This window comes from Corvus moneduloides, chromosome Z (assembly GCF_009650955.1).
Source record: "Corvus moneduloides isolate bCorMon1 chromosome Z, bCorMon1.pri, whole genome shotgun sequence".
In the NCBI taxonomy this organism is placed as follows: Eukaryota; Metazoa; Chordata; class Aves; order Passeriformes; family Corvidae; genus Corvus; species Corvus moneduloides.
This window is the reverse complement of record NC_045511.1, coordinates 10,514,508-10,537,711: the sequence shown is the minus strand read 5'-3', so window position 1 is coordinate 10,537,711 and position 23,204 is coordinate 10,514,508. Positions and strand designations below refer to the sequence as shown.

The 23,204-nt window shown below is 41.2% G+C and overlaps 1 protein-coding gene across 6 annotated transcripts; it reads left to right on the top strand.

The window, feature by feature from the left end:
- The first annotated feature begins 3,099 nt into the window (after positions 1 to 3,099).
- On the top strand, positions 3,100 to 22,333 carry NIM1K (NIM1 serine/threonine protein kinase). Of its 6 annotated transcripts, none has more exons than XM_032097516.1 (6): positions 3,100 to 3,252; positions 4,022 to 4,089; positions 11,984 to 12,175; positions 12,615 to 13,001; positions 18,679 to 18,947; positions 20,858 to 22,333. In XM_032097516.1, exons 4-6 carry the CDS (start codon positions 12,710 to 12,712, stop codon positions 21,605 to 21,607), a joined length of 1,311 nt encoding a protein of 436 aa, XP_031953407.1. In that variant the 5' UTR covers positions 3,100 to 3,252; positions 4,022 to 4,089; positions 11,984 to 12,175; positions 12,615 to 12,709; the 3' UTR covers positions 21,608 to 22,333. The 6 variants fall into 6 exon arrangements, with proteins under 6 accessions (XP_031953407.1, XP_031953410.1, XP_031953409.1 ...); XM_032097517.1 differs by lacking the exons at positions 3,100 to 3,252; positions 4,022 to 4,089 and adding exons at positions 4,100 to 4,191; positions 10,067 to 10,107; XM_032097519.1 differs by lacking the exon at positions 4,022 to 4,089.
- Positions 22,334 to 23,204: the final 871 nt, after the last annotated feature.

Sequence of the window (23,204 nt, the reverse complement as noted above, 5' to 3'; positions counted from 1 at the left end):
GCTGATAGACACTGAAATGACAATTGCAATACAGTTCCCCAGAAATTTTATCCTTCAGAAGTGCTTTGTGAAGTTTGGCAGCTTTAGCACTGGGAATTCGCTTTTGGTTTTGGTCTCCACTAATCCTCCCAGCAGTAAATACAGCATGGTGTATGAAAGGGATTTCAGGAATGTGAACAGGAGATGTCTGCCACAGCCTCTGGAGTTTTAAAGCTTATTTGGTCTTGTGTTTTATTTGTACAGTGAAGTTTTACATCTGCTACTGTAATTTTCATCTGTGTAAGACATTCTGCCAATAGAGGGATTGACATATGCATTTCAATACAGAAGTGATACAGACATGCTCAAAAGATGTCCGTGTTTTGTCTGATTTTTGGAGTGCAAACACTAGGTCACCTAGTGAAACCACTGAGGAACGATGAAAAAATGCCTCTATTAACAGTATTTTTTCTGTCTTCCTTGACTTACTAAGTTAGAAATCAGAATTAAAAGAAAGTCTAAATTACTCTGAAATAATAATTGCATGAAAACTCTGTTAGAGTTGGAGTTCCCATATGGGCTGAAGGAAGGGAACTCAGCTTCATCAAGCTGTATGAGAAGTCCGTGTATAAAGTTTTTTTCATCTGATTCAGTAGTATTGCAAAACTTTTCAAAGCTCAGAATTCTGTCTTACATTTAGTGCTGTAATAAGAACTTCCAGAATTAGTAAATATATTGTTAAAACTCCTTTACATGATGAGAAATTCCATTGTTGGTACTAAAATAGAAAAGGTGAACATATCCCATCTTCATCAGAAATGAGACTCTGTTGTTTCCATTTAATCTGTCAGGCTAACAGTTGGGTTCTAGCAATCTTTAAGGTTCAATTTCAACAATTTAAAAAACTTTGTGGTCATCTGTGTGTGATTGGCATACAGTAACAATTCACTAAAGCTGTTGGCTTAACTCTTTTACTTCTGTACAGTGAATTGTACATACAAGCAGTCATTTTTGTGCATTTTTTGTTACAAAGGAAAAATATGTAAAACATCTTAAAGGAATATTAGGAGTATCATTATCAGGAGTAAAAAGCAGGAACTGTGACATTGTCTAGAGTGAACAGTAAGTCTGTGTGCACATCTGATTTAATTTTCATGAACAAGAAGAGAGCACAGCCAAGGAGAGGTTGTCTTTTTGCTTGGCTTTGGATTCAACAATGCACACAAATGGTGTATGCGTGCAGTTCTGTATCATTTCTGTGAAAAATTGTGGAATTCTATTTTGAGAGTGCGAGAGGTGCGGGATATAGGCTTGATGCTGGTTTTGAATTAGGTGTGGGCTTTCAAGTTAATGGTTTTCTGGGTTTTTTATGTTGAATAAATAGCTCTACAGTGTTAAATAGTAGAATGGTAAATAACTGTATCTTTGCCTTTTGAGTGGTTAGGCGTGCCCCTAGGTTTAAAAATGAGAGACATTGAGAGACATGAGAGAAATGTATGAAGTTATTTGGCCCAGTTAATCAAATTATGCCAGGCCTGTGCTTTAGAGGTTGTGAGAATAATCTCTTTTCAGTCCTGTTGAGCTGTGCATGGTGTCATCAGATTAAATGGTGTGATTAGCTGGGTTAAGTACTAATTATATGAAGAGGATGCAAAAGACATGCATTTTCTTTCTTTTTGTCTCTCAGCTAGTGCTATGGCACTGAGAAATGCTGCTGCCGTGGAGAGACACAAGAGTAAATATTGTCAGTGAAGGTTCAGTCAGAGACCTTTGGAAGAACCAGAAAAATCAGTTAATCTTTAAGGCTGAAAATCTTGGTGCCAGCAAAGCAGGCTGTTCTAGCTCTGGTACATCACCAGGTAAGATTATGGACAGTATTGTGTCTACTCTGTGATGCTTGCTGGAGAATTTCTTCAAATTTCTTCAGAGCTGATCATGAATATGCTTCCTGAGAGGCTGCAGGCTCTTAATGGAACCTGTTTACTAGATTGAGGATATGGGAGGTGAAACAAATCAATCCGCTTTTACCTGAAAATACAGCTGTTACAACATGCACCTCTTTGCATGTCTTTATTTCCTGACCTGTTTCCTGCTGTCACTGTGGTGCTAAAATGATATGATGTCATTTGTAAAATGCTGTGAAGAGTAAAAAGATTTTGGTCTTGTTGCTGCAGTTCCTTGTGATGCTTTTGTTTAATGATCAGGAAGGTGAAAGGGTGCCCTTTCTTGAGAGAAAGTGTTGCCATCATGCCTTTGAGCTTGGGGTGATGCACACGGCGCATGAGAACTAGGCCTTTTACTGCCAGAGGCTTTGACTGTCATCCTGACAGCAGGTGACATCCTGCCCTGCATAAGCACCTGATAAGTCAGAGTTTGTCCTGAGAGATTGTGACCTTCTGGAATGCCAGATGCAATTTGTTCAGATTGCAGGGCCACATTAAGCATTTCTTGTTTTATCTTGCTGGCCTCCTGGTGTTAGCCTGCTGGGTTTGGAAAAACTGAACAGACTGTTCCTCACTTATTTCTTGTTCCCATTTTCCCCTATTCGCAAAAGCTGTCCTAGAAACCTTAGCAGGTCTTATAACTTGATGTTTTTAAATGTACAATCACATGAACCGCTAGTGACACTGTGTTGCCTTTAGTAGTATACAAAGGCATCATTATGGTTTTAAAGCCTTTTTTTTTTCTCAGTATGTTTTCCTGCTGGTATATAATTTCATGTACATACCACTTAAACAGCAGTTTCATTCTTAAGTGTCTCAACAAAACTCCCACTCAATAGGTTTTATAGTTTAGTTAGTCATAAATGGAAAAAATAAGTTGTGCTCAAGCAATTCTCACCATTAAAGTAGTATAGACCCTTATAATACTTTGACTCTGTCCATTTTCTTTCTGTTTTCTTTCTCTTTTCCCCTAAACACTAGTAGTGAACTAGTTCCACTGATTGTTTTCCTATTGTCTTTTTCCCCCTGCTTTACAAAGTAAAATGAAACTAGATTTTTTTGCTTTTCATTGAGTTCTGCTGCACTCAAACAGCTGCTTTTCCTTGAACTGATAGAAGGCTGCTGGAACGGGGTGTAGCATTAAGCAAATCCGGGATAGATTAGTCAGTGAATGAAATGCTAGCAGCATTACATTGTTGTCTGCTTTAAAATAGATTGCTATTTTAGAACTTTAGTCTAATAGGAATAGCTTATCTGCATGCCTCTAGTCTCAGATACATTTCTGGATAAATTCTCCTGCAGATTTCTTCAGGGAGAAGATTGAGGAAAGGTGAGAAACTGGAGTCTCTTACCTCTAGACTGCTAAATAAACTTGGGATTTTGGACTGTGTTATGTGAATGGTTGTTGTCCACAGAACTGCATCAGGGGAGTGGATGCTTGCAGGGAAGATTATGGCTTAAAGATGTTCTAAAATTTTTTTGTGCTGTACTTCTGCATGTTACTTGCTTTCTGCTTCCTTACTGAACCTATACTCCTTGAAATCGTGGAATGTAATTAGTATCTGTGTAATACCGTAGAGTAATAATAGTTACATGTAATACCATGGATTTTTTTCTTAATTTCCTTTTTTGCAGATTTGTCAAAATCTCTTCCCTAAACTTGAACATTGAATGTGTTACTCTTCACCATTTTAACAAAATATCAGCTGTAAATATTATGATCTTTTTTACTCAGATTTGCACTATTCTTTCTAATGGAACATAGTTCACATAACCCTTCATTTTCACAGTAATAATAGTAATGAGAACAGCAGCAATAATAATAATAATAACAATATTATTGTTATTATTAATAGTCGGAGTTCCAGGACAGATGCTCAACAAATGTCTATAAGATTACCTAATGAAATTAAATGCTAGCCAAATTGATTAACATTAATATTAATTCAATTCTGGAAGGCTTTCACTGTTTAAATGTGATATGAAAAGTAGGATGGGTTTTAGGGCTTTGAGATGCAGCAGATTTTTCACTGACTTTGTCAGTGGATCAGTAGCAAGGTCTGTATTGCTTGGAGCTCTGAAGTATTCCTCTTCTGCAGTTTCCCAGGTATTGGTCTGTGCTTGCCCTCAAACACTGTCTGCTCTGCTGATCCTCGCATCGGGAGAGGTCAGTTGCCTAAATGTGCTGGCAACTTTCTTGGCACATACTGCTGCGTTTGGAAATTCAGTCTGAGACAGCATTATGAATTTTTCAGTGCTCCAAAACCAGGTCAGTTAAAAAGGGAAAAAAAAAGGGTCCTAAAAGAAGCCTAGGATGCATGCAAAGCATTAAGCTGCAGCACTGAAGCCAAAGTTGCAAAAGAAGAGCAAAATCTAGAGTTGCGCTCTATCCTGTTTGGGTTAATATCCCTCACTTAGGATCCTAGTTGTGCACCACAGTGATGAAGCTGATAGAACATTTCAATTTGCAGCAGGCTGTCTTGGATGTTTCTTGCTCCCTTTGTACTGCTTCTCTAGGCCCCAGTTTCAAAAATACCTATCCTAATTTCACTTCTGTTTTCAATCCAGTGGAAGAGGAATCTTTGGTGAGCAAGATTTCTTTGATACACAGAGATCAGTAACTTACGACCTGTCAAATAAGATCAGATTTCTTCCTGCTAAGCTCCTTGCCATGTCCTGAAGATGTGCTGTGCATTAAGCAGTTTCCAGAGGTTAATCAAAGCTTCAGCAACACTGGGGAGCTTGTGCTTATTCCCCTGCTCTGTGGCTCTGTGCCTGCAAAGCTTGGGGAGGTCATACAGATGGCAAACCTGGTAGCAGTGCACTGCCACATGCAGAGGTTTTTCAGCATGTGGTACCCAAATAGAGCTCCAGAGATGGGAGCTGGTGTGAAGGACGTGTGCATGGCAAGGGGACCCCTTCTGAGAACATGCTTCACTCACAAATTACTCGAGAAATATGTCTGGGACTGTTTTCCATTTCCATGTTGTTTTCTGGTATATTCTAGACATTTCCAGTCTGATGGTCAGTCAGATAAAAAATACAAATACCTGTGTTTCTGTCTAGGTTTTTATTTTCTAAAAGCTCTAGAAGTTCTCAAAGCTGCAGTCACTTTGGGATGTTTAAAATTGGCAGGGGCAGAGAAGTTGCAACAACAGTTTCAGGGGATAATTCTTCAGCATTTTTAAAACCAAGCAGACAGTCTTTATGATGCTGCTCTCCTACCACTTTTATGTGGGTACTATATTTCTAAATCTGTGTCTTCTATTAGTGACTAATATAATTACTGTAATGCAGTGTTTTGTTAATACTGACTCAGGGTAAATATCAAGTGTCTTAGACATTACTCTGAACAATTGGAAACTCCAGTCAGTATAAAGTATATTTCAAAGTGCAGTGCAGGATTTATATATTTTCAAGTAGGTCTTTGGAGAATAATATCAGCTGCTTATATTCTGTCCAGTTACATTGAAAAATGACCTTAGAATGCTTAGCCTTTTAGCACTCAGTACTTTTGAGTCGTGCATATAGAGTGATGCAACTGAATTTGATTACCTTGTAAGAGGTAATCAGCCAGAGTTGTTCCTATTTGCTAAGGCCCAACTAGTAAGTGGGGAGTAGTGAAAGAAAACTGTGATAGACAATATAAGCCAGAACACTTTCTGCTTTCCTTGTATGAGAACACATTTTAGGTTTCTCTTCCTTGAAAATGATAGTATGTTTTTATTGCAGGCCATCTTCGCAATGCATATCTGCCTAAATATGCAATCATTTTCTTGATGTAAGTGAAAACTGATTTCTTCAGTGATTTCAGCAGGACTCTAAGTATTGCCTGTTTCTTACTTCTTGGACTATAGCTTGCTTTATCCAGAGGATTTATTTTATTCTCACTGAAAAATGAGTCAAACTAAATTTTAGTGAAATAACCAAATTGGTTGTAATTTTTTTCTGTTATTTAAAAGGCTAATAAAGACTTCGTTGCATGTCTGTTGACTCAGAATACATACTTAATGGAAATTGATTTTATCTTGGAAGAACAATTCTGAGTTAAATTGACCTCATTTGCATTATACGTCAAAGAAGGAAACAAAATAGACTGGCCAGGCTAAAGTTTTGAAAGGGAAAATTTAATTTCAAAATACAGTCAGACTTCAAATTAATCCCTCCCATGTATTTCAAAGACCTGGAAAATCAATGGGTTCTACTAATAAATTCTTGTTTTTCTTTGTTTTTAATGCTATTTTCTGCATAATTCAAAGACTAATTAATTTTAATTCTCTTTCTAGCTGTTTTATCAGCATTGCTGTGAAAGGATGAAAGGAGTTCCCCCCCCTCCCCCATTTTAGTTTCTATTTCACAAGTCTTAATGTACTTGCTTGGTACTGTTTATGTTACATTGATTGCTATGCTTCGATTATCTTTTCCATATGCCCTGTACACTGCAGACAGCGGGTTTGATGTGAGACTCCACTAGCTGGGTGGCACCCAACCTGTGTTGGCAGGGTTATGTAAGCTCTGACTGCTGAGGGCTCTCTGCAGCCTTCCTTCATCTCGCCAAGAGCTTACTCCAGCCTGTCAGCAGATAACCCCCGGGGAGGTGGGAAGGTGAGTTTGTGCTGCACCCTGACACCAGTGTCGCATGAAGTGCCTGTCAGTGGCCCTGCAGGACTCCCTGAGCTGCTGCTGCCACACAGGCGCTGGCAACCTGAGTGGGTGAATGCTTGTACTGGCCCAGCCGGGGGTCCCTCTGCATGGGTCTCTGTGGGTCACGCTGTAGCACTCCTGGACACAGCCAGTGACTGCTTGTTGAAGATCATGGAGAGACCTTTTAGGGGTGGACCACAGAATAGGGCACACCAGTGTGGTTTTCCTCTATTTCTCATTTCTGGTTTTGGCAAGAAGGAAGTTGGACTAAATAAATGTGGGAGGTTGCTTAGATCTATAGTTTTGTGCTGCAGTGACCTGTGCTGGGTAATGCTCAGTCAGCAGGTCTGGCAATGGGCTGGTCAGGTAAAAGCCTTGAGAGATCCTGTTCCATCAGGTTCTAAGTAATTGTTTTTGTCTTTAGGGATCCATCCCAGAATGACTGTGGGGTCAATACGAAAGATGAAGGTTTTAGTCTTTCTGCTGAGGTTAGGGGACACTTGAGTAAGCATCCACCTGTATTCTACTTCAGTATGAAGGGCTCAGACTTATTAAACTTCTAAATAGGTTGCAGAGTCCCCTGTCATCTGCTCTAAGTCACAATTACAGAATTAAGTTGCAGGCAAGAGTTAGTGTGTTCCAGTGGGGAGGCGTATTTTTTGGCTGTTTTTTTCTTTTTACACCAGGATTTCTTGGGTTTTTTTGGTTTGATAATGGTGTGTAGAACAGGATTTCATTGTGCAACTGTTTGTTATCTCTTCCTGCTTCCCTTCTTGGTGCTGTGGCCAATAAGTGAGGTTTTGTACAGAAGCCTTGAAGGTGTTTATGTTCTCTTTCAGCCAGGGCTGATGCATATGTTAATATTCCCTGTTAATATTTGTGGGAGAACAATGCCATGTCTTAGGCTAAGAACATTGGAATCATTTAGGTTGGAAAAGATTCTTAAGGCGATCGAGTCCAACATGTCATGGTTTGACATTGCTCCCCGAGCCCTTGCTGCAGCTTGGATTTACCCATAGTCTGAAGTGCTTTAGGGCTGCACCTGCTTCAAGTGGAGCCATATCTGTGAGCCACAGTCTCCTCAGGGCTATACCTGCTGCGGCATAGATTCACTCAGGCACAGCCCTTTGAGGTGCACCAACTCCAGTGTGGCCTCCATGAGTCGTAATACCTCCAGAGGTGAACCTGCTGTGGCACAGTCACAACCGCAGCCACAGACACTTTGAGAGGTACCTGCTCCCATGTCATCTACAGGTCACAGTCCCTTCAGCTCAAGTTCACTCCATAGTTCCAGCCTGTCCAGTGCAGCAGCACAGAACCAGCAGCGATGCCCTGCCCACCTGCCAGCCCAGGCTCATCACTGTGGCTGTTATCAAAACATTCCCAGGCACAGCAGGAAGGTGATAAGAATGGTGTTCATTGTGTCTGGTTTTCATCAAGTGGTAACTGGCAAACAGAATGCTGTGCCAGCTAACAGTAGCAATTCTGGGATATATGGAAATGGGTGGTGTGTGGGCCTGGGCAGAGAGGGCAGGTTGTTTCTGGAGGTTCTGTTAGTATTTCCTCCTACCTGAGCTGGGAACATACAAGTCTGTGTTCAGCCTGGAAACACGCTATATTTTGTATTTTGAATAGTTGGGTTTTTTTAACAATTCACATGAAGCTCTGGGGTGTATTTTATATAGTCATTCTGTTTTCTGGCATTCACAGAAATAAGACTGAAAGTGCTTCTCATGTAAATCAAAAAAATGTGCTCAGGGCAAACTTTGAACAAATGTTGACTTCCTTTGGCCACAACAGCCATGCATTCAATATTACTTGAGCATAAGCAAGGAAGTGGAGCTGTTACTTTCCCTGTGGTGTCTGTCTGTACAGTAGAGCTTTTGTGTCACCTGTGGTCTGTGCCACAGGTCTTGGGGGACTGTTCTGCTGGGCTCTCATCTTCTGTAAAAGATAGGTCTTCTATACACAGGAGTATACTAGGTTGTTGGTATTTTCTTGCAACAACTGAACTTTCAAAGCTATGATTAAAAAAAAGGGGTCGATATTTTTCTTGCAGATGACTTTAAAAAAATCCCTGCTACTTTAAATTCAGTTTTGTTCCAGAGCTGGGCGCATGGTGCATGTAATCTACTAACCACGAGACATGCTGTTCTTCAAGGGATTTAAAAAAATTGAACTAATCCCCTACCCTAGGGAAATACCTTAAAAATCTTCATCTCCTCAAACTAGACAGCAGAGGGGCTGAAAAGGGAGCTCTAGTGAATGAGTTGCAATATCCAGTGACATCCTCATTAAAACCACCTGGTATTCTGACAAAATGAGTGGTAAGAGACCCTCCAGTGTGACTTCCTTCACATTCACTGTAATAGGAGCTGCAGCAGTTTAAGCACTCAAAGCCAAATGGCTTTTTGCCTCTATGAAAGACAGGTTTAATGAAAGAGACCAATTTGTAAAACACAGTGCTTGGAGCGCTGGTCTAACTGCTTCTATGCTTTCATGTGCTCCATTCAAAGCTGCTTAAAACCAGGTCACTTTTCATATATCTATGAAGATGGGATTTTAGGAACCAAAGTCTGTATACCCAGTGATCTCTTTCTTGGTTTAATTCTTTTTCCCTTCATTCAGAACTTCCTCAGAGTTGTGATGCAGGGTTTAAACTGAGCCTGCAGCAGTGTTAGGCTGGCACAGGTCTTAAAGGATTGATACATTTGTTCAATCTGTCTTGTGTTGCTTTTTATGGTGGTTTTGTTTTGGTTTTGGTTTTCTTTTGTTCGCTTATTTTGTTTTTTAAAGTTACTGTTTGGTCAGATAAATTCTTGAGAGGTTCTTCAGGTCACCAGTCAGCCAGACTGGAGAAAAAAAATTGTTGGTCCTTCATTGTATTTGGATCACTCTTGATTTCCTTGCTTTTCCTCTGTCTTAGAATTATTTTCTTTTACAGTCAGTGCCCTTTTATATGATACCAGGATAGATTTTGCTGGGTTTGATTACAGGAAGGAATGTAGGCCATAAATAGACGGTATATGTACTGCTAACACCAGGTATACTGAAATAGCTCATCTCAAAAGACAGGGGAAGCCTAGCCAGCTGGCCAAGTGCCAGGAGGTTGCAGGGTTGACAGTTAAGCGTCAGTCCTGAAAGGGAGATTAATGGTAGGCTGTGCTCTAAAAAAGAGCATGTTGAGCCACAGGAGAAATTCTGCAGGAGCAAATTAAGGAAGAGCTGTGTGCTGATGCCTCAATGCAGTTTTACCTTTCTCTTGGCTCCTCTGTCCTGACAGGGTTCTGGCATTCTCATGTGGTTTGTCTCTGTGATCCATGTGGACTGGCTAGCTGCCTTCTGTGCTTTGATGGAATGTTCAGGAGGGGCTTGTCTACACAAGTTTTTTGAAGGAAATCCTTCTTCTTAGTCAGCCTTTTCTGCACAGCCAGTTAACTGCAAGGCCCCTGATAATTTTTGCAGAAGATGGTAGTAGTTCTGTGTTTCTTCTTTTGCAGGAGCACAATTGTCCATACCTGCCACTCTGGAGGCTATAGCCGTAAGTTACAGCTATTCTCTGGTTATGAGGATGTCACTGCCCAACTAAAGACACTTGTTTAAATAATAGTTTATAGTTTGTACATGGCATGCCTGACATTGCTTGTGGAGGTTTCCAGGCTTTTCATACGGACAACCTGTGCTGCTGTTCTCAAGATCAAAGAGCAGAATGGGGCCAGAATTCTGCCTCGGAATTGCTGTGACACTGTACAGCAGATGAGTGGCTTCCCTGCTCTGCTAGAGTGTCATCCACCATTTAAACTGTGAAATAGTGAAATTTCATGTAAAGAGTTTTTTATTACCTGAAATACTTTTACAGTTGTGATGTCGAACAGATTAAAGCAGAAAACAACTGTGGGCCAGAATTCAGGCCATCCTGCAAGAAACCGTCCTTTTCCCAAATGGAGGAATAACAGAATGTAAGGTGTGGGTTTAGGTTTTCAGTTTTCCTGTGGATGGAGTGTCCTTCCACATAGATTTTTTCCTCTGAGGTATAAAATAGTAAAATTAGGGGGAACATTTGGTGCTAAGAAAGACCGGCTTGGTGGGAGAATACAGAAGAATTTTCTCATTTGTCACTTGGTCTCTTCCCTAATAAGAATTTCAGGATTTGGCCATTTGGCTGTATGTATACATACAGTATTTTTCACAAGTTTCACTCTATTTACATCCAGAGAATAATACAATTATGTATTATTTTAAGTTTATGTCAGCCATGAAAGGGCCCTTTTCTTCAAAGATGAGTAAGCCAAAAAGAGTAATGAAGGCATTCTGGAAGAAGTACATTTTCGCTCTGTTCCAGTTACAAACTGCATCAGTTAAGTTTGCAGCACACACAGTAAGAAGCATCCCTGGTTCAGAGAGGTGAGAGAGTCACGGACTCTGAGGGGAAGGAGAAGCCAGGCTTTCTGCCTCACCCTGAGGCAGATTTGTCTGTTGGCAACGTGGCTGCAGCACAGAGAGGTGAAGTGGCTTGCAAAATTTCTTCAATGTGTTTCAAGGCAAGGAGCAGTGTCCCAGAGCCTGGGTCGGTCACCTTGGCCTCTCTGAAGGAGCAGATGAGTGCTTCTGTGCCACCCCAGTTCCCATTTAATGAAACCATCATCAGCTGCCTTTTCTTTGCCCTTAGGTCGTGCCTCTGACCTCTCTTCCTCTTGCTCACACAGGAGATTGGGGGGGTTTAGAGGGCAGCTCCACCTGGCAAAATGTCACATGCCCTCTGCTAGTGTGGCACCTTAGGTGACTGTCTACCTAAGCTTCAGGCATTGAGTTACTTACTGGTCTGATTCACTCCCCCTCAGTCGGGTGCATCTGCTCTGGCAGTCGGGTGTCTCCCGTGTCCACCAGTCGGGAGTGCTGCACGCTGAGAGCTGGGGAGGTGAGCGTTGCCACTGCCTGTGCTGTCTCAGAGCTCTCGTGCCCAGCTCACCACCCTCAGGCGTGTGGCTGCATGATCAGCATTTGCTGATCAACTCCTGCTTTTCAAGGTTAAAAAAGAAAGGTAAAGAAGAAAAAAGTGATGTGCTGCTTTAAGGGTAAGTGGTTGCTCGTGTATTTAGGGTAAGTACTTCTATGTCTGTGCTGCCAGAGTTAAACTGGTGAAACAGTATGGGTCATGCTGTCATTCAGTGAAGTGTATGGCTGTTATGTAAAGGTTTTATATACTTTCTTCATATGTCTGCTTAGGAACATCACGCGTCTGGCAAAATTTTGAGAAGGCTCAAGGCATTAAAGAAAGCTCATCTAAATAAAGGAGGGTTAACGTGACATTGCAGTTACTTAATCCTGTATTGTCCTGCCATGTGACTGCAGGGATACTGAGGCGCAGCATTTCTTTTGCCTGGTGCACAGATTATGCTTTTCCTGTCATCTTCCAGAATCAGTTGCTTTGTTGAACACACCATGGGAAAGAAACGGAGGGGCAACGTAGTTTTTACAGCAAGGCTTCAACACCAAGTGACATTTCCAAGGTACAGTGACAAGCTCACAGGCTGAAGAATGAATCAAAGGCAATCCCTACAGTTAGCTTTTGGACTTCTACCAGAATTAAGGAGAACTACGCTCTTAAGGTCAGCTATTCAAAATTAACTAGAAGTATCTAGATTTATTCAGAGCAATTAATCAGCTTTCTGTTTGACCTTTATCTATCAAGTTAGTTCTCAAACCATCAAGCTAAAGTCTGAAAATTTGTGTCAAATATTTTGCATGTGTCAAATGTACTGCATAGACAGTGAGCACCCCACTGCTTTCTTGCACAAAGTTCATAGTTTTAATTGCAAAGCCTCTTTTACCTTGCAGCTGAAGATCCTGACACACTAAATCTGTTAGTGAGGAATGGATGTATACAGCTTCCAGTTTTATCTCTCATTTTGAACAAGAGGTGCAATATGTAGATGTGCTAGATTTGTTTTTGAACAAATTTACAAATCTTCGAACTAGTCTTTGGACTTTCTGTAAGCTGCATTTTTTTTTTTTTTTTTTTTTTTTTTTTTGCTGCATTTGTCACAGTGTCCATAATGTGCAGGATTGCACATTCATACAGAATTACTTCATTTAAACTTCAGGACATCTTGTTAAATGGGGAAGTGATTACCCTATAGACTATGACAACAGGATATGTGAATGAAGGAAGTCTTGGAAAATACCGCTGTTCCAGGTGGCATCATGAGGACAGCAGAGAAGATGATGGGCACCTGGAGTGCCATGAAGGAGATGAAGAGGGCAGACAAAACAGGCTGACCCCCTTTGAGAAACTAATGCAGGATATGTCTCATAATGAAAAAGTGGTGAAAGAATTAACCCTGGGAAAGAGAATTGCCTTCTATCGAGTCAGAGGAGAAATAGGAAATGGGAATTTCTCACAAGTGAAGCTTGGAATACATTCCCTGACCAAAGGTAGGCACCATTGCATGCTGAGTGCTGTATATAAATAGCTTCCAATGGGAAGAAAGATGCTGTGTGAACCCTAAATACATATATAGTGTGTGTGTGTGTATTTTTTAATGTTACTGAGTTTATCTATAGGCAGAGTCATACATGAATGCTCAGGGTTGGATTAGGCTTTAAAGAAACTAGGCATATTTTCTCTAGATGGAAGCTATTACAGGAGAAGGTCATCACTGCACTTCATGGAGTTAACACATCTCATCCTGTGGCTCAAACACTCCACACTTAGAAGTGTGGTGTTGTGCCTCCCCTCCTACAACCTGCCCTGTCCATCTGCTCTCTCCCCTGCCCCAGCGCCTGGCCTGCAGGGATACAGGTGATGAACGCCCAGGACAGTGGGCCAGGCATGCTCCTGCCTGCAGCCAGAGGTAGCAAGGCTTCCTTTGTTTCATCATAAATTTTACTAGTATGGACAAAAATTGTATTTGGTCACAGTAATTTTGGTGAGAAGTGTTATGCCCACTTTACTACTCATTTGCTGATGGTTCTTCACTGTAAAAAGCTGGGATGGGGCTATAGGAGGAACAGGTGCAGGGAAACAAGCTCTAGTATTGCCAAACTGGTGTTTGTGTTGAATTGTCAGTTATTTTTCTCGTTTTAATTATCAGCTGTCCTCTTTCTTCTTCTGCCTTTGTCTGACAATAATAGAAATTGTTGTTTTCCATCAGGGTGACTGGTGTTCTCTATATCTTTGTACACTACTGTCTTGCTTTTCTTCTCACAGTCTTTACTTTTCAGTTTGATTTGCTCCCCTTCCCTTCATCCTCTTACAGGTGAGAGAACAAGATATGCCCCCAAACTGTATTATCTGTTGTTATTTTCTCTAATCACCTCTTTCAGCCCAGATATAAGAGGGGTGAAAAGTCACAATTGTCACTCGGGTGCAGCAGTTAGTGCACTGGGAATCTAAGTGGGCAACTGTTGGTACTTAATTTTAAGTACATTTAAGCCTGCCAACACCCAAGGGTTGCTTTAACTGTGTGTTGATTTTTTGGTTATGCTTGTTTCAGCAAAGCATCTCTGTTTTACTTGGCCCACAACAAGTTGTTTCCTCTTCTGTGATTTTTTTTTTTTCTTCCAGAGGTAACTGTTTTGTGCTTACTGTTGGAGGAGGTGCTGCTCCTGTACTGGGAACATAAGGAATGCTAATGAAAGGCAGTTAGAAATTTGATCAGGATGAACCCTTTACTTGCTGAGCTTACTTAGGAAACAGGTTGCTTTAGTATCTGAGTAGAGCTGATTGCTCAGACAAACTAAATACCAAAACCAAAACTGTACTTTTTCTGGAAAAGGTTCTTTTTCAACAGAAACCTCTCAAATTATTTTTCTTTTGTTTGTTTGTTAACTTTTTTTGTTCAAATATTCACTAGAAAGGGAGTTGATTTATTGATGCTAAGTTTGTAACTGCCATGGGGAAGGAAGAAAGAAAGATAAACATTTTCTGACTTGTTTCTGCCTGTGAGCTTATCTGTATCTAATAAAATACAGTACATGGACAGAAGAACAGGAACGTGCACACAGGGATTCATGTATACACACTCACCACCACCACACACAAAGAGGATTCTGTTTTTTGCAGTAGATACACATTGTTGTGTTGGCAATGAAATGATGTTCCTACACAGTATTAATGAGCGCAAGTCTTTTTTTAAAATCTGATTATGTAAATAAAAGGCTTCATCATTAATACTGTTTGGATCTCTGTGGTTGAGGGTGGTATATGTGTCAGAGTGCTGTTCAGCTCTTCAGTTACTGCCAGTTTTGTGTGGTCTCTCCCTTACATGTCATCCTGTATCAAAAAAAGAAACAATTTTGGTTTTTTACTAAGATGAGCCTTTGTAGCAATTACATCTATGTGCTTTTCTGTTGCCCTTGTGATCTGTTGCAGCAGGACACGTGATTTCTAGCAGAGGGAGGGGGAGAGAGAGAGAGAAAGAGAGAGGAAAAAACTTCAGGATCATACTGGGTGATGAACCCTGTTTCCCTCACAAGGGCTGTCTTGGTTGTTTAGAAAACAACAGAATAATCTTTGGTGCTCTGATGCGGATGCCATGTCCCATGGCTTGGACAGGTGCTCTCTTCACTGGATAAAAAGCTGGCTGGCTGGCTGGCTGGACCCAGGGGGTGGTGCTGAATGGAGTTACATCCATCTGGGGCTGGTCACTAGTGGAATTCCACAGGTCTCAGTACTGGAGCCAGCCTTGATTAATATCAGTCAGTTTGCAGGTGACACCACATTGGGCAGGAGTGTTGATCTGCTGGAGGGCAGGAAGGCTCTGCAGAGGGATCTGGACAGGCTGGATCCATGGGCTGAGGCCAGTGGTGTGAGGTTCAACAAGGCCAAGTGTTGGGCCCTGCCTGTGGGTCACAACAACTCCAGGCAGAGGCACAGGCTGGGACAGAGGGGCTGGAAAGGACCTGGGGGTGCTGGTGACAGCAGCTGGACATGAGCCAGGGTGTGCCCAGGTGGCCAAGGAGGCCAAGGGCATCCTGGCCTGGATCAGCAATAGTGTGGCCAGCAGGACCAGGGCAGGGATTGTCCTCCTGTACTGGGCACTGGTGAGGCTACATGTCACATCCTGTGTTTCATTCGTTTTGGACCCTTCACTACAAGAGAGACATTGACGCGCTGGAGTGGGTCCAGAGGTTGACAGAACTGTGGAAGGGTCTGGAGCACAAGTCCTTTGAGGAAAAGCTGAGGAATTTGGGGGTGTTTAGCTTGCAGAAAAGGAGGCTCAGGGGAGACCATTTCACTCCCTACAACTGCCTGACAGGAGGGTGTACCCAGGTGGGGGTTGGCCTGTTCTACCAGGTAGCAAGGGACAGAACAAGAGGAAATGGCCTCAAATTGTGCCAGGGAAGGCTGAGGTTTAGGTTGGACATTAGGAAAAATTTCTATACCAAAGGGGTGGTTGGGCCTTGGAATGGGCTCCACAGTGAACTGATGAAGTCACCATCCCTGGAGGTATTTAAAAGATGTGTAGATGTGCCATTTAGGGACAACATTTAGCGGTGAGATTGACAGGTTGGACTTTATGATCTTAGAGGTCTTTTCTGATTTATGTTTCTATGTGTATTGTGTTATTCAGGGGCATTGCCCACTATATTAACCTGAATTTTGGCAGAGATTTTCTCCAGATATCCATGGAGTTTCTTGCTAAGGACTGTTACATTCCTAAGCCCTGTATAACCTTTATTTTACATGCCTTCCAGCTGACAAAGGAAGAGTGAGAGCGCAGCTGAATAGAAGTAATTAAGAGCATCAAAAATTTACAGCTAGCAAAAAGTCCATCTAACGTGACACAAATTGGAAAAGTAGGAATGTCCAGGCACCCAGTTTACTTTTTTTTTTAAAGCAATTTTAACTTGGTTTTGTTTGTGTTTTTTTTTGTTCTGCCATCACAGCATACACCATTTCTTTCTGAAGTTATTTCCCAACCTTTTCCTAGTTTCTCTACTAAGATTTCACCTAGCACTTTTCAGACCTCAGCATACACTGCATATAGTCAATCAAAATCTCTTTCAATTATTTTTGTAATTATTTTGGTAAATAAGCTGCCTGCTAAAAATGCCTTTCTGTTCAGCACAGCTGCTAAGCAAGAGTAATAGAGGATTTGTAAACCAAGCATTGTTTGGAAGGAGAAAGGAAGAGTTCAGAATAGGAAAGGAAGGTGCCAGATCTTTTGCACTCTAGGTTTCTTTGCATATCATGCATTTGCAACTGCACTGATGTAGATTTAAAGGGGCTTGGTCTGAATTTATGGTGGTGTTTGAATAGGATCAGGCCCTTAGTTCTAAACCTTTTTTTTCCCCTCCTCTTTCCTTTTAAAACTTTGCAGGGAAACTGACCACGAGGAAAAGTAGATTCCAGAAAAATGAAAGGGAAAAAAATATAACTTAGAATACTTTATTTTAATGCCCAAATATCCCCAATTTCTAAAGATCAAGATGCAATGATGAAATTACATGGTGGAGATTGTAAGAACCATAAGCATTTAGTTGTGCAAATATAGCCTACTGCAAGCTGCTGCTCTTCCCTCTTGGTTTAAGAGATCAATGTACTACGAACATGACGAGGGTCTTTCACTAGGTCAGCAGTCAGAGTGCTGCCAGCACCACTGTCAGTAGCTGCATTTCCTCCTGGTTCACCCCACCTCCACACCATGCAGGACGTACTTGCTTCCCTGAGGGGCTCCCTAGAAAGCATGGAACAAGTCCTAGAGAAGCAGTGTGGCTGGGAGAACTGCCCTGTACTAGCACAGACTCCTGAAAACAGGCACATAAAGGGATAATTCAGCACCTTCCACCACAAGAATCACATGTGCTTCAAGCAAGCATCTGCTGCACTTCAGTAGGGATATCAATTGATGCACGTATCATACTAAAAAAATGTAAATATACCAAATGTGGCGTTTTCTTGATCTGTACAGGTACACGCGTAAGTATCCTTTACATGCATAAGTATCCTTAACATTTCCTTTATGTATACTGAAATACTAAACTTGAGTTAAAAACTTAATCACATTCAGTAAAAAAGTCTTAAATGCTTTTATACCAGAACATGTGTACAAATGTAATAGCCTTCTCACTCTTTTCTTACAGCAACAAGTGAACAATACCTTTTTTCCTAATTTATTCCCGCTTACTAGAAACCAAGGTGAAGTTTTTTTTCTAAAAGATTTATTAAAAGTGATTAATTAGTAAGAAATCTGATTGTTTGACTAAGATAGTCTTGAGGGAAAAAAACAAAACAAAACAAAACAAACCAGAAATCCCTTCTTGCCAGGAATAAATAGTTGTTTTTCTTGCTGTGATGCATTTTAATTTTGCTGTCCTGACAAGTTATACGAAGCCACTGTAAACCTGTTTTAACCAGACTAATCCTTCAAATAGCAGCTGTATTCAGAAGAGCAAAGACAAAAGCTGTAACCTACAGACTAATATAGAAACATAAGGGCAATTGTGACTGACCTACTCATACTGCTCTGAGCTACCCTGATGATGTGGTGCAGCTGCAGATATATATATGTGGTTTATGGCCCGTGGCTTCACTTTAGATATGCTCCAGAAACATGTAGGACTTAATAGCAGCTTTGTATTACCAGAACAGCTTATGCTGGCTAGATTTGCTGTTTTTCAGGATCCCTGCGACTTACTCTACTTCACTGCTCAGAATAAAATAGCCAAAGCCTCTAAATTCCCCGCAAGTTTGTCTGGTCTGAAACAAAGCACCCAAATTTAGCACCTCTATTAGCCCCCAAGTACCTGGCTCATCTGAGGAGCTCTGAGCTAACAAGAAAAGCACAGACTTTCTCTACCAGCACTGGACACCAAAACCAGATGCTGTACCTTCAGACCTGTCACAGCGAAGCACACCAAGGCAGATGATTTGATCAGCCCTTGTAATACTCTACCAGCTTTCAGCTTCCTCAGCACTGAATAGAATGTCCTAGACAGAAAGGGGCAGGGGTTGTATGGAAGAGTGCAGGTAGGCCCCTGCAACTTAGTTTATACTAATAATGAGAAATTTTACTGCACTTCTACAACCAAACATAGTTGTAAGTAAATAGTATTACTGTTTGTACCTATTGCATTAACAACATGGAAAAAATTTTTTTCTTCTCAGAGAAAGTTGCAATTAAGATTTTGGACAAGACAAAGCTAGACCGGAAGACTCAACGTTTGCTGTCTCGTGAGATATCCAGCATGGAAAAGCTGCACCACCCAAATATAATCAGGCTGTATGAAGTGGTGGAGACGCTCTCAAAACTGCACCTGGTGATGGAGTATGCAGGAGGTGGGGAGCTCTTCACTAAAATCAGTACAGAAGGAAAGCTGCTAGAAACAGAGTGTAAAATAATCTTCTCCCAGATTGTGTCTGCTGTGAAGCACATGGTAAGTTGCTCTTACACAGGCACTCACTACTCTTAGTACATTTTGTGGATATTTCTTTTGACTTTCAACAGTAGGTTTACTGTTAGCCAAAACTTCAGGCCCATAGCCTGAAGCAAAACAGCTACAGAAGAGCTATGTTAAATGTATCTGAGAGTTTTCACATCCACCTCGAGTTACTGCCTCTCTGTTGACAGCTTTTAGAAGGAGGCTGAACTGGGAACACCTGGGTGGTGGAATCATCCTTTTAGCAACAGTGTTCCGTTTGCTTTAAGGTGCTGTGGGCACCAGTGAACAAAGCTTTGTTTCTTCTCTCCCTGTTTCAAAACATAGCATCAGTCACTCTTCTGCTTCCAGAGAGGCTGCTTAGGTGTTGCAAACATCCGGCTTACTTATTAATGAATATGGGAGTCTGTCACTTAAAGACTGTCAATTCCTGGTCCTTACTTCAATGCAAATCTGTGAGGTTTGACCCAGCAAGTCACTTCTTGCCTAGTCTTCAGTATATACACTTAGGATGATGCTATCTGTATAGAGCCCGAAGCACCTTGTCAAGGCAGAAAAGGAGCAGTTAACTACTTCGGTACATCTCCTCTAAACTTTGCAGAGTAATTACAGCTCCTTCAAAAAAATAAAAACACGGAGAACTGTTTTACAAGTCTGAGACGTAGCATTCGTTAAAATTGGCTCAGGGTGCCCTCCGGTGGCTCATGTTCTCCTGGCCACGCAGTAGCTTCTGGCGAAGTCAGGAACAAGGGTGTTCCCAGGTCAGACATAGAGAAACTGCATCGCACGCTGCTCGTGGCTTACATAAACAGCATGCATTTCTTATGGTTTTTGACGAAATGATCGTATGTACTTTAAGTGGTGGATTAGCTTCAACACCTTATTCACAGGACAGGCACCCTGCAGCTACAGGAACTGAATTTACGTGTCAGCATTACACCACATCTATTTCTTAGAATTAAACACAGACTGTTGAGCTGGCTAACCTCCTCACTTGTACATAAAGGCTTCTGCACATTTCACTTTTGCTAAGTCATCACATCCAGGTTACATAAATCCCATCTCACTGCTGCCAGTCCACAAGGACAGAGGGTCCCTGGCTGTTACTGATGAGAGTTGAAATAGGATGCCAAAGGGTTGCCGTATTGCCTCCAGATACTGCACGATGTTACTCCAAAGGATAAAGCAGAGAGTGCTCATCCATTCCTTCTAGTTATTCCAAAGATGAATCTAAACTCTTACTTAATCAAGACAGCAAGTTCGAGTCCTTAGCTACTTCTGACATTTCCAAGGGAAAAAAGTAGAAGTTACGGTGTATGTATTTTAGATTTCTAAAACTAGAAGAAGACACCACTAAACTTGGGTGTCCTGCAAAATGAAATACTACGAGGCACAAGTCTATGGTCCTTTTCTCCTGCCATCACCAATTCCTCATAGGACATTAGATCACAGAATGTAATTGTCGCAACTTTCTTACTTTATCTGTGATAATGTTCAGTTGGTGAACTAAATGCTTAAATCTGTAAGTTACATGTAGTAACTGCAAAAACAAGTGCTGTGAACTTATTTTGCACATATTTGAATGTATTTTGCACATGAAGGTGTCTCTTGTAGAATAAGCCACACTGCCCTCATACATTTGCTTCATGAAAATAGTTATGATTAGTTAACAAGTTGAGACTGCTGTGCTTAAAAAGTCCCAGCATCCTTCTTCTCCCCCTACTCAATTCTTCTCCTATCTTTGGAGAATTAAGTTAAATTTATTTATATCTTCCAACTGCAATACTAGTTTCTGACTTTGCCCAAGATAACTCCCTTTCTCCCATGGGGTAATTAACAAATTAGAGGTCGCCATTGAGAACTTTCTTGGGAACAAACCAATACCAGCTTTTCTTCTTCTTCCACAGCATGACAATAATATCATTCACCGGGACCTGAAAGCAGAAAACGTCTTCTACACCAGTAACACCTGTGTTAAGGTGGGAGACTTTGGATTCAGCACAATAAGTAAAAGAGATGAAACTTTAAAAACTTTCTGTGGCTCTCCTCCTTATGCCGCTCCTGAACTCTTCCGAGATGAAAACTATATTGGCATCTATGTAGACATCTGGGCACTGGGAATCCTCTTATACTTCATGATGACAGGTAGCATGCCATTCCGGGCAGATACAGTAGGCAAACTGAAAAAGTGCATTCTTGAAGGCACATACACTTTGCCTCCCTGTCTCTCAGAAAATTGCCAGAAACTGATAAAAGGAGTCCTTCAGCCAGTACCAACCAAGCGATACTCTGTCAAACTGATTATGAACAGTGAATGGATGCAAGGAATACAGTTCCCCAAACCCTTACAGACATTTAAACTGGATCCAAAGTATTTATCAGATGTCAGTACACTCAAAGAAGAAGAAATTGAAGTGAAAAATATTCTGGAAGATTTGGGAATCACAGAACAGCACATTCAAAACAACCGGGGAAGAGGAGCACGCAGCTCCGTAACAGGGGTCTACAGAATTGTGTTGCACAGAGTACAGAAGAAAAGGGCACTTGAATCTGTTCCTATCATGTCCCAGCCAGATCCAAAAGAAGACGACTCAAGGAATGGAATCAATTCTTACAGTGGGATTAAGCACACATCCAAGCTGTGTTCTATTTTATAAAATTGCACTGCAGGCTTTATGCTCAGCACATTTGACAAAGGGGATTATTCACTTATCCTTAAATTCTAGTGTTACATTTTTTTGTAATTTTTGAATAAACCAAAAATGCCTCATTTTCTTTGCATTTCTCAAGTGACAGTGAAGCACTCAAATACAGAGCTCTTGTGCATTTGTTTGACCCTTTCTCCAGACACTTGGTATAGCCAGTGCAAGAACCCAGTACCTGAAAGGATCATGAGTGGAGGGAATCTTTTAATAAACACCATGCTACTGCACTTAATCTGCTTGGGAGATTCTCTGTACAGGCATGTTAACAGCTAACTTCTGAAAAGCTGTACCTAAGCTTCTCACAACTTTACCTCTGCAAACCAGGACAGTTTTTGCAGAGAACTAAATTTAAGCAGAGACCAGCCCATAATCCAAACAACTGCAAATTCTGCTTTTGAACTTCCTCATCAAATTTAACAAGTTCATTTTAAAAAAGCATTTTATTTTCTTTCAAGAAACAGCAAAGCTGTTGTTGGCTGCAGTTCCCAACTTGTCATGACCCCAAAAGACAAATCAGGATTCAGTGCTTTAACCCTGCATGTGTGGGTGCCTGACTGGTTGGGCAACCATCAGTTACCCTTCTGACACCTCTTCCACGGCTTGCACAATTCTGCCAATCTGGAACTGCTTGGACTCCAGCTGCACTCCAATAAATAAAGATTTAAGCATACTCCAAAACCCATGTAGCTTTAAGTTCTTGCCTTAACCCGTTACCAGTAGCTGAATGCAAGCATATATAAGCAGAATATAAGCAAATCTGCTTGTATCAACTGAGCATTACAGGCTTGTCCTCACTCCTGCCATCCTGCTTTGGCAACCAAAGCTGGCACAAAGCTGATTTTGACACTTGACCACTGCACGTTAAAAGCTGGACAGTCTGACATCTCCAGTTGTTCTGAGCATCACCAAAATGCAGATACTCCAATTTTCAGCTTTAATGGCTTATTCTGTACTTACATCTTCAACAGCATCAACTCCAGTGCAAAGGGCAAGTGTGGTAGCTGTTCTCTGGACAGGGACAGCTGACATGCCTAAGCTAAGAGGTAGAACCTGTGAGTTTAGTTAAGGTAAGATACCCCATACAAGGTGTACACAGGTACAGCTGGTGCTTTCACATTTAAAGGCAGATGCCTTATCTGTCATGACACCGATGAGACAATCAGTTCACTTTAGGAGAAATAATTCATATAAATGAGCAACAGAATGACTCAGAAAAGCCACCCATGGGAAACTGGACTCAGTGAGGCTCAGGTATGTACAAAGCAAGAACTAAGCCTCCTTCACAGAGTTTCTGAGGGTAATAAAACAATACATTTTTAATAAAACAGTAATTAATTCCTCCACTATAAACAGTTTCTATATAAAAGCATTTAAGTTATCTTGAAACATGGCCCTGATAAAATTGTTTTACACCAGCCTAAGCTACTCCTTTTTCCACTTTCATAACGGAATGACACTAAGAAGTAAGATGCAGAATGTCTACACAGTTTGTGAACCCAGAACTTTGGGTTTTAACCAGAGCCAGCTTCCTCCTTCCTGTTAAAGAAAA

Coding starts and splice junctions, on each gene's coding strand:
- NIM1K (XM_032097521.1), top strand. CDS start 12,105: ATGAATCAAAGGCAATCCCTACAGTTAGCTTTTGGACTTCTACCAGAA. Junction 13,002..18,678: donor AATACATTCCCTGACCAAAG/GTAGGCACCATT, acceptor TTTTCTTCTCAG/AGAAAGTTGCAATTAAGATT. Junction 18,948..20,857: donor TGTCTGCTGTGAAGCACATG/GTAAGTTGCTCT, acceptor CTTCTTCCACAG/CATGACAATAATATCATTCA.